General features: G+C 39.8%; 1 protein-coding gene across 1 annotated transcript in view; it reads left to right on the top strand.

Annotated features, from left to right (window-relative positions):
• Positions 1-10,290, top strand: part of LOC119292950 (DNA-directed RNA polymerase III subunit 2-like) — a 14,232-nt gene extending 3,942 nt beyond the window's left edge. The window contains exons 13-36 of the mRNA XM_037571589.1: positions 1,194-1,253; positions 1,332-1,433; positions 2,124-2,228; positions 2,304-2,414; positions 2,529-2,648; positions 3,244-3,360; positions 3,443-3,523; positions 4,261-4,365; positions 4,442-4,522; positions 4,599-4,745; positions 4,813-4,857; positions 5,109-5,186; positions 5,261-5,400; positions 5,491-5,590; positions 5,886-6,004; positions 6,122-6,257; positions 6,339-6,469; positions 7,155-7,280; positions 7,360-7,415; positions 8,395-8,465; positions 8,791-8,875; positions 8,982-9,085; positions 9,745-9,873; positions 10,058-10,290. Of these exons, the coding sequence (XP_037427486.1) occupies positions 1,194-1,253; positions 1,332-1,433; positions 2,124-2,228; positions 2,304-2,414; positions 2,529-2,648; positions 3,244-3,360; positions 3,443-3,523; positions 4,261-4,365; positions 4,442-4,522; positions 4,599-4,745; positions 4,813-4,857; positions 5,109-5,186; positions 5,261-5,400; positions 5,491-5,590; positions 5,886-6,004; positions 6,122-6,257; positions 6,339-6,469; positions 7,155-7,280; positions 7,360-7,415; positions 8,395-8,465; positions 8,791-8,875; positions 8,982-9,085; positions 9,745-9,873; positions 10,058-10,108 (2,400 nt within the window). The 3' untranslated portion in view covers positions 10,109-10,290. The remainder of the gene's footprint in view (positions 1-1,193; positions 1,254-1,331; positions 1,434-2,123; positions 2,229-2,303; positions 2,415-2,528; positions 2,649-3,243; positions 3,361-3,442; positions 3,524-4,260; positions 4,366-4,441; positions 4,523-4,598; positions 4,746-4,812; positions 4,858-5,108; positions 5,187-5,260; positions 5,401-5,490; positions 5,591-5,885; positions 6,005-6,121; positions 6,258-6,338; positions 6,470-7,154; positions 7,281-7,359; positions 7,416-8,394; positions 8,466-8,790; positions 8,876-8,981; positions 9,086-9,744; positions 9,874-10,057) is intronic.
• Positions 10,291-10,813: the final 523 nt, after the last annotated feature.

Here is a 10,813-nt window from a genome sequence, read left to right as displayed (position 1 = left end):
TTATAGTCATCCGTCTCCACCAGTTAGTGGTGTTGTGCGTCAAGAAAGTGAGTTCTCAGGCAGATCGATTCTCCGGGGAGTTCCTTTGGACAGGCAGAGCAGCCACTTTAGGCAGGCACTGACATGTTAGCTAGGCTAAGGTCTGCTGCCCCTTAGGGCTCGGCAGGTTAGGAATCCACGGCCTCCCCAGGTTGGCAATCAGCCTCTGGGTTCGCTGGTTATGGAGGATGTATACGGACCCCCAACGCCCTTGGCATGGGCTGGCATGCAATTCAGGAGAGACGAGCAGTGCGTGTTTTGAGCATCCACCAAGATGGTGATGGAATGTCTTCTCTCGTTTGGGAAGACTACTGGATATTGCCATATTGGTGGCAATTCCATCTCTGAGATTGCGCCCAAGCTACTCCGTCCTTTTAGTCTTGGGGCGCAATCGGAAGCGCCGTACCGTCGTGGATAGACGATGGATCTCTGACATTCATGGGGCCCTTAACCTGTTTCAAGACTTACTATAACATCCACTTTCAAGGGTCGGTGGCATCGGTCTCTTGAAATTGAATTGGAGGTCTTGGGCTCCCCCGAGGGTGAAGTTCATCTTGCTGGCATGCCAGGACTGCTGCTGGACAGCAGCAAGGCTCGCCAGGAGGGGCCTGCCGCACTCCCTGTGCTGTGTGCTTTGCGACCAAGCGGGGAGACCATGTGCCACATCTTGACTGGCTGCTCCTTGCGCTCCCTGTGGCACAATGTGCTTTCTTGGATCCGATCGACTGTCCACCCCAACTCCGGCGGCACCTAATCAGTGCATCGAGACTCAAAGCGTTTGCGTTTAATCTAGAGTAAATATACCCCTGAAATGTAATCGGGGTAATGTTATAAAATTCTAGGGAAGCTTCTGCAGTATATTGGCTCCTATGTAACATGCTTAGGTGTGCGAATAGGTGTCAAAGTTGCAGCGTTAAAAGTCATTCACTTGGGAAGGTAACTGTATCAACTTCAGAGAATTAAACTAACTAAAACATATACAATCTTTTGTTTATTAGGGTGGAATAATAGGAAAATTGCGTATAAGAAATCAACCACTTTTACATAGAAAGAATGAAAATATACTAACTTCCTCAAGCGCACGCAAAACTGTCTTCAGAAATTTTCACGTTTATGACCTGTTGTCAAGTGACCTTTTGTTGAATATCTTGCAGGATTATTTAGGAAATAAGAGGCTGCAACTGTCTGGTGAACTAGTATCCCTGCTCTTCGAGGTGATTAGTTTCTCTAATCATTTCATTAGATGGTTGCATTATGTGGTTTTATCTCCTACAGTGTTTTTCTTTGTGAAGGATCTGTTCAAAAGAATGAATTTGTTGGCTATGGATATTATGGGCAAAACTATGAGCAACAATACAAGTGAAGATCGTGACGGAGTCCTGAATTTTAAGCAGGTACATATTTATGGATGCTAATTTCTGCCCTCCTTTTGCATTTCAATTATTGTAGCTTGTGTTATACCTTGATGAACTTACTAAGTGAAGAAGTATCTTTCTGTTGCTGTTTTATGCTAAGCTCATAAACTCCACATTTGAAAATGCCTTTATAACTACAAAGTTTATTAATCAGATCCATAGAGTATTTATCATCTTGGGTGAAAACAGAGAGCAATTTTTTTTAACCTTGGAGTCCCTGCTCTACTGCTCGATGCTGTCCATTTCAACCGTGTCAATAACCTTAACCAGGCTGCTAGTTGCACTTGCACCGTCAAAAACAATGACATGCGCCAGAGGGGTCAGTGTGTATTACAGTTCATGGTTTGATCTTGCAACAAAACTAGAGCCTACAGCTAGTTGGCCTTCTTGAAAGCCGCAAATCAGTACTTATTATGTGCTGCTGTTATTTAGTCCTTAGATAATATAATAGCTTAATTGTCTTCGTGTTTATGATGAAGTAAAGTTTCATTCCTGGAAATGCCACTGCTATGTAACATATTGCCTGACTATTGACTTGACAGCCTAATGTGCAATGCACCGGAGAAATCCATTACCTTTTTATTCTTGCTCTGCGCATTATATTGGAATTGGTTTATCATTGGGATGCCCAGACAGCTATCTTACATGTATAACTTCCTTATTTTGCAGATAATAGAGAGGGCTTCTAACATAACCTCTGGTATGGAGTTGGCCATTAACACAGGAAATTGGAACACAGGACAATTTGGTATGAGTAGAAAAGGTGTATCACAGGTATCTGAGTTCCGCCCCCCCTTCTCTAATCTATAGATATTTTGGGATTTAAGTTTTTCTTTTGCTTCTATATAGACGCTTTCTAGGCTATCCTATATGGCATCTTTAGGCTACATGACACGCATATCACAAGAATTAGAGAAGACCCGGAAAACAAATGGGCCCCGTGCATTGCACCCTAGTCAGGTGAGGTTAGAATGGTAGCTATATTTCTACTTCGTAAAGAAACAACAATATACGTGAAGATCTGAAACCTCAGAACTGTTTCTATTTGCTCCTTGTGAACTATTTCTATGGCAGTGGGGTATGCTTTGCCCATGCGATACTCCCGAAGGAGAACTTTGTGGATTGACAAAAAATTTAGCTTTGTTAACTCACATTACAACAGATCAAGAGGATGATGGCCCACTGACGAAGCTGGTTTGTTTTCTCCTAATTCAGTTATTTTTATTTTTGTTGTCTTTAATGCTTTGTGCCCGACTGCCTGTGTGGGCATGTTCTTGTGTGTATTGAGGTACTGATGAGCTCATATCCAACCATTGCTTGATTCGTGTTGTTTTGGGAATACGACTGCACCCACTACGATTGGGCACCTTTACACACAGTGTGCTCAGTGGGAAATCATGTAGGTTGTACGTGAAGTTGTAGATTTATTACTAGCCACCATAGTTTTTTGTGTGCATGTGCCTATGTCTGCATGATTGCATGCATACTGTTTATAATAATTACTCGAAATGATCTGAGCTGCAACAACACAATTTACTGGTAGTTCCTATAATTAAATAGATTGTACATACTTCGAAAAAAACTAGATTTTACATACTAGCAGAGGCAGAGCACAACTCAGCGGTCACATGTGGTCATTAATCACCTAAATAGTCAGTATGCACCCTATATGCAATTTGATTGTGGTCTAACCTGCTGCATTTTTTTAGTTCTTTACATCCATTGTATAAAGAAGTGCCACAAGTTATGAGCAATCTTATACATTCCACTTTTGTTCATTATGTACCAGTGTTATACTTTAGGTGTGGAAGATTTATCAATTTTATCCGCAGAAGAAGTTCATGCATCAGACTCATTTCTGATCATGTTCAATGGATCAATACTGGGGAAACATAGGCAACCTCAGGTCTAATTTCTTATAAACATTACCTTTGCCTTTTCTTCTTCCTTTCTTAATTTTTCGTTAAGCCACCCGTGATTCTTTTCAGAGATTTGCTGATAATATGAGAAAACTGCGTCGGTTAAGCTCATCTTGGGACTTTGTAAGCATTTTTGTTAATCAGAAGCAGGTATTTTTTTTCTTGATTTCTACTAGCTAGCTTACTATGAATACTGCATCATAATAAAATTGGAAGTATAAGCTGTAACAGTTTTGCAGCACATAATAAAATCATCTGGCGACATACTTGTGTATGTGAGGAAAAAGAATTCTAACAGCTAATTTATCTCCAGGCCTGGGGAAATAGCTCCTTGCCTTCTGGAATCAATTTGATGGATACAGTGATTGTGGCATGTGACACAAATATTTAAAAAATATCAGTAGTGTCGTTTGTGTCCATGTTATCATCGTTTGCAGTGATATGATATTACTGTTACTACTGTTCCATGTTATCTAGGAGGGGCCATATAATTGTATGTGACCCTTGTTGCTGAGTTTATTCTTTTTCCTCCAGAAGTTGTACCAGCCTTTTAATTGTACAAAACTGAAGATATAGCCGGGATCTTAAGATTTAGGTTGCTCACATGAAGCAAACCGTGGCTATATGTTCAGTTTCATAATTAGGTGTCTTGGTCAATGAGTACCATGCTATTTCTGTGGATGTACCTGAAATTGCGAAAAATAGCACACAACTCCCTCCGTTCCATAATTCTTGTCGTGGTTTTAGTTAAAATTCGAACTAAAACCACTAGAAGAATTATGGAACGGAGGGAGTACTTGTTTGTTGGTTGATTGGTTGCTGTGGTATTTATCTCTTTTTGTTCTCAAAAGGATGATTTGAATCTAATAACTTGTCGACATTTCTAGCGTTGCATTCACATTGCCTCTGATGGCGGTCGCGTTTGTCGTCCACTTTTAATCGCTGATTTGGGAATATCAAGGGTCCAAGACCATCATATGCAGGAACTGAGGGTTAGTGCATCACATGCTGTTTTATCTATTGGTTGTTTTTTGTTATCTAGTTCAGAACTGCTTTTTTCTGTTCTAGGCTGGTCAACTCTCATTTGACGATTTTCTGCGTTTTGGGTTGATTGAATATCTTGATGTCAATGAAGAGAACAATGCATTGGTATAACATGATTCTTCTGACTTTCCCTTTATGGTTTATTTAATTTCTTATAATGTGTTTAAGATCATCCAAACAGATTGCATTGTATGAGCATGAGGATCAAGATGATGTTCAGAGAAGCAGAATCACACACATTGAAATAGAGCCCTTGACTATATTAGGGGTTGTGGCTGGGCTTATTCCTTATCCACACCATAACCAATCTACACGTAACACTTACCAGGTAAGGATTTGGGTTATTGTTGCACATAAGATTCATTGCATCTCGTTTACATTTTTTTCATCTGCAGTGTGCAATGGGTAAGCAAGCAATGGGAAATATTGCGTATAATCAGGTAAGAAGCAGCTTGAGTTGTTTCTGACCATTTAATTATGCATGTGTTTTTGTTTTGTTGCACTCACATCAATGCAGCACGAGTTGGCCTGGTTGGTTGCAACTGCAACGTACACATTTGACTGTTTAAAAGTATCTAAATCACATTCGTATGACATTTGATTTAACTTTACAATGTTGTTATACTCTGGCCCTTGTTCTAAGCTTGTTTCCTTACTGACGTGAAATAATGTTTCTTTGGAATGTGTTCAGTTGTCCCGGGCAGATTCTCTACAATATTTATTAGTGTACGCGCAACGTCCCCTGGTTACAACAAAAACAATCGAGTTGGTTCGTCACTTGCCCCCTCCTCTCCCTCCTCATTTGAAATTTGATGTTACATAGTTTACTACATATCTTTTCAGGTGGGATATGATAAGCTTGGGGCTGGGCAGAATGCAACTGTTGCTGTCATGAGTGATAGTGGATATGATATTAAAGATGCAATTGTATTCAATAAATCATCCCTTGATCGAGGTTTTGGTCATTGCATAAGAATGAAAAGGTAATGCTATGCTTAATAATTCAAATAAAGATGCTCTTCCTTTTATTCTGCTTTGGTTCTTATAGTGTATCTTTGGTTCTTGTTCTAAAGGTACACGGTGGCAATGCAGAAGTATGGGAATAATAGGTCAGAAAAGAATGTTAAACCAGAGAGAGATAAAGATGATATTTTGAAGAAGCAGAATATGCAGGTAGGAAAAGCACCGACCAGTGACTGTTCTGACTTCTGACACTACAAGACCCTTCATTTTTCTCACTAGATTGGCATAGTAGCCAGTTTTAAGTATTTTATTATGAGTTTTTTTCCAGCAGTTTTTGTCTGACTTTTATTATTTGTATATCATTTATAATGGGTGGTATTATTGAAATGGGCTTTCCAGTCCCAATTTGGCTGAAGTTATTCACGTCTTCTTAATTTGTCTACTCGGTATTGGGAATTGGTATTACATTTTTCTGTATACTCCTAAGTCAGGGAACTTTTGATAGGTTTTGGATAAAGATGGATATGCCAAGCCAGGTCTAATAATCCGCGATGGTGATATCTATGTGAACAAGAAAACTCCCAAGAATACTGCAAAAAGTCCTGGTGTTACATCAACCGACAGGTCACTATTCTTGTGTTTTTGTGGTTATTATGTTCCATCTTCTATTATTTTGGCTCCAAAGATTTTCTGTTCAATAACGTTATATGTTCTCAGTCGCTTGAAACATTGCTCATCCAGGGACTATGAAGACTCCCCAGCTATTTACAAAGGTGATGATGATGAGACAACTGTAGTTGATCGTGTAATACTTTCCTCAGATAGTAATGACAACTTGACCATCAAGTGTATTATCCGTCACACTAGGAGGCCAGAGGTATGGTCTATTCGCTGAATCCCTTAAGTTTGATGTACAGAATAATGAAGGTAAATATTTGTGTTCCTGTTTGTGATGCAGGTCGGTGACAAATTTAGTAGCAGACATGGACAGAAAGGTGTTTGTGGTACCATTCTTCAGCAGGAAGACTTCTCCTTCTCTGAGAGAGGAATATGCCCTGATTTAGTTATGAATCCCCATGGATTTCCAAGGTTTTATATTGGCTTTGGTTACATTGTATGCTTTTCCTTTTTTGCTGATTTCTTCTATATCTATCTGTTAGTTGAGTTTGTTCTCTGGAGCCACAACCATTCAGTTGGTTGTTTTCTGTTATTTAGCTCATCTTCAATTTAATACGAAAGATTGGGACTCCTTATTTTGCCGGAGTATACCCATTTTGGTATTCAAATGTGTGTGTAGACATCATGCTCTTTTTCTCTTCTTCTAACTCAATACTACACACATTTAGTATATACCTCTGTCCACTGTCACTGAAATGAGTGAATCTACACACTAAAACGCCTCTAGTTACACTCATTTCAGCGACAGTTAATTCTGGACGGAGAGAGTATTTGAGAAGAAAGTTGAAGATACTCGCCCTACGGGATTGTGATATTAGACTTGTGAGTTATTGAAATTAATGTGACACCTAGAAATAAATCAATTTGCATAATTATTCCATGCTCTTGGTTGTGATTCTGACACTTGAGGTACAAGAGCTAGACATGTCTAGAAGGACCACCCAGTCTTCCAGTTCATATATACTGGCTATGTGCATGCTTAATATCGCTTACATGATTAAATTCTGTTTGCCTGATACTGTCTATTAGTTATATTGTGTTTCTGGTTACTGTGAAAGTATTTTCACGACATGCTGACTCTCCTTTTGTTCACTAGTGGTATGACGGTAGGACAAATGCTTGAACTTCTTGGCGGAAAGGCTGGTGCATCATGTGAGCAATTTTATTATGGCAGTGCATTTGGTGAACCAAGTGGTAATGCTAATAAAGTTGAAGACATGAGGTAATATTATTCTTTCATGATATTATTTCATCTTGGAATGTTCTCAATTATTCTTCAACATTGCTTTCATTGGTATTAGCTATACTCTTGTCAAGCACGGCTTCAACTATCATGGAAAAGATTTATTGTACTCAGGTGTGTTTCCTAAGAAGTTCTGATGATCTTTATATTTTCATGTTATTCCTAGCCTGTGTTGAATAGATTCGACTGAACTCGAAACCATGATGCTGATGCTAATATGCAAATAAAGTAAGCCATATGAGAACTTGATTTTTTTTCTCAAACATGCTGTGTTTCATTTGTAGTAGAAGAAGAATATGAGAACTTGATTTGTTTCATTTACCTTGAGTTGATGGATAATTTCTACGATTAATCTTGTATGTGCATTATGAAAATATCTACTTTGTGAACTTAGATCGCAAAATATGGGGCTGCCTATGGTTAAACAACTTGCCTACTACAGTTTTTGCTGGTTTTTGGTCAAACTGTTCACCTGCCGGTTTCCTGGGCAGTGATTGGTTTTTGGCCTCGAATATGTAGCCATGATGTACTGGTGCTTCTTAGATGAATCTAAAGCTTCAAATCTTGAAAGATTGAAATTCCAAAATTTTCTTGAAATAAAAATTGGTTGAAAACTGTTTGGTTTTCCTGTTATGTGTTACGACAAACTGACTATGGAGCTCCTTGTGCTGAAAATAGATTCCGAAACCTTCCTTGAATTAGAAAATGGTTTATCATCTTCCTTGTTCTACATTTTTGCCATTTCTACCAATTGCTGGGCATTGACCACATGTTGAATGAGTTTTTGGTGAAAAAGTGTATGCTAAGTTCATACAATGAATGGGAAACTGTTGAGATGATCCCACTGTATGGAAAAGAGTCGAGATGATCCCCTGAACTGTGGGGGCGTGTCAACTCCAGCCTGAACTATTAAACCCTTTAATTGCCCGCAAGGCTGGTCTTCACCACATGGTGGATGCAGAGGCCAGGGCTTGTCCTCCTCCCCGAAGGAAAAAAAAATAGATTTGTCAGATGTTCTTTCTGCATGGTTCGTGTGCAACATCTGCCTGGTCCCGTCAGGGTTCTTGAGCGCTGACTGTTTCACCGTTTTCAGGCACTTTAGGCCACCCTCTTCAGGCATATATCTTCATGGGGCCAATCTACTACCAGAAATTGAAGCACATGGTAGGCAGAGTCTTTGTTTTTTGGTTATGATCTATTTTGCTTGTCCTTAAAATATGTTATGTTTTCTACTGCTACTATTTGTCCACTATGCCTTGGTGTACAGTAATATTTTAAGGGTTGATAATGACAATATAGATTTTAGTTCTTAGAGATGTGTTGCAAGATGCTCTAATTTGGCACAGAACAAAGATACCTTGAACTTGTCCGGGTTGGAATAGGTTGTAATATCTTGAATTTGATATGATTGTTTTTATTGATCCCTTTCAGCTTGCTTGATATTTTATTTCTAATTTATTATCTAGCTTCATATATATGAATTCTTCAGGTTCTTGATAAGATGCATGCTCGAGCTTCTGGACCACGAGTTGCATTGACCAGGCAACCTACTGGAGGGCCAAACAGCAATGGAGGTTTTTCATCTCCCTTTACACATGCTGCGCTTAAATTACTGAAGCTTCATATCTTGTCTTGTTAACAATCCTGTTGCTCGTTTTAAAAATGTTTGTTTTTTCACAGGCCTGCGTCTTGGTGAGATGGAGCGTGATTGTTTAATTGCGCATGGTGCCAGTATGGTGATATTTGAACGTCTATTACTGTCGAGTGACCCATATCAAGTGCAGGTAATCTTTGAAGTAGATTCTGATACTTTCAGTAGGCTGGACAGATGGTATCATGCAAGAAGCATAAATGTGCATGTTGTTTTTGTTGTCGTAGCATTGGTAGTCGTATGAAACATGCCAACCCTGTAACTCAGTTCTTGATTATGGTCGGTTGGTTAATCTAGCATTCAAATCAAATAATTTTTGCATCCGTCAACTCTGAAAGATTGTAAGTGTTATCTGTTCTGCTGCTCTTTTAAATATATTTCACTGAATTTTGGCTGCTGTTTTTCCTTCTGGGCGGGGCGGGGTGACTATGGAGGTTTACAGTTTATCCAGAAGAATACATTAAATAATTTTAACCTATCCCATGGTTGGAGCCTTTGCTAATGATATAAAGATGGGTTGCCATTTGTCTGGTACGACCTTGTTATGTGGGGATGTGTGACCATATAGATGGTTCTAGCATTAAGTTTTTTCTACATGTGTTGTCAAATTGCTGCAACATTTTATCTTCTGAGTAAATGCGTGCATATGCTATTAACATCTTTAGGCAATTTCGAACTGCTTAGTTGCACAAACTGCAACAATTTGTATGCAGGATGCAAGTATAGCAAATGAGATAACACGAGTTTTAGGCAATCTAATGTTAGGCATATATGGTTGTTCATGTTCTCCAGGTTTGCAGAAAATGTGGTTTGTTAGGCTACTACAACCACAGACTCAAAACCTCCTTCTGTTCATTTTGCAAAAGTGGAGAAAATATGCAGCAACTGATGATGCCCTATGCCTGCAAGCTATTGTTTCAGGTACTGCAGAAGGGAGGGAGTGAAAATAACAATGTTAAGTGAGACAGATTAATTGTTTTCCTGAGATATTTCGTATGCTCTCCTAATCCAGGGCCTGAAGCTGAATTGTGTGCCTAGTTTTGGTTGCTTGGATATCCTCAGTTTCATTCAGGTTACATATTGTCTGGCTATCTATCTTTTTCAGGAACTGACAGCGATGAACATCGTTCCAAGGTTAAAGCTAACCGAAGGATAACTTGTAACGTAGTGCACAGATGATCTCGGAAGGATAATAGGAGCGTCTTAGGTGAAGTGATCTCCATTTTGTTCTTGAAGCCTGATGCGTTACGCGGGTTGCTGTAAAAATGAATTTGTGTATATGAGATGAGAAGTTCTTGTGATATAAAGAGGAAGTGAAATATGTTTGGTTCCAAGAAAAGGAGAATGGAGCGATTCCCACTTCCCAGTGTGCCTCGGTTTTTGCAACTGAACTGTTTGATTTTGGGCGCAAATGCAGACAGACTATATAAGCTTCACCATTAAAATGGCTTCACCATTAAACCCCCGCCGTTGGTGATGAATTTGCACCTTGTCAAAATGGCTTCGCTCCTCCTGAACCTCCTCGATCAGAGCACTGAAAGGCCCCAAGTTTTGTCCTTCAAAGCTCCGCACAACCTCCAGGCTATCAGATGAGAGATCCATCTTTCGCACGTGCAAGTCCTAGGCAAGCACCAAGCCTCGCCACAAGCCGCTGAATTCAAGATAGATGGTTCCGTCAGTCCCTGGTATACAATAGCAGGCCCTTCTGACTGCACTACAATTCCAAGTAGGGGAGTCGGTTTTGCGAAAAAAAAACCCGGAGCTCAAGCGATCTGGCGGCGATGGAGAGACAGAGTGGGTGAGATGGCGGCGGCGACTCAGGCGGCGTTACCGGTGGGGAAGATGCGGGTGGGCACCCGGG

Source organism: Triticum dicoccoides, chromosome 4B, assembly GCF_002162155.2.
Source record: "Triticum dicoccoides isolate Atlit2015 ecotype Zavitan chromosome 4B, WEW_v2.0, whole genome shotgun sequence".
NCBI lineage: Eukaryota > Viridiplantae > Streptophyta > Magnoliopsida > Poales > Poaceae > Triticum > Triticum dicoccoides.
Note: the sequence above shows the minus strand (reverse complement) of the source record. Positions and strands in the feature narration are given on the sequence as shown.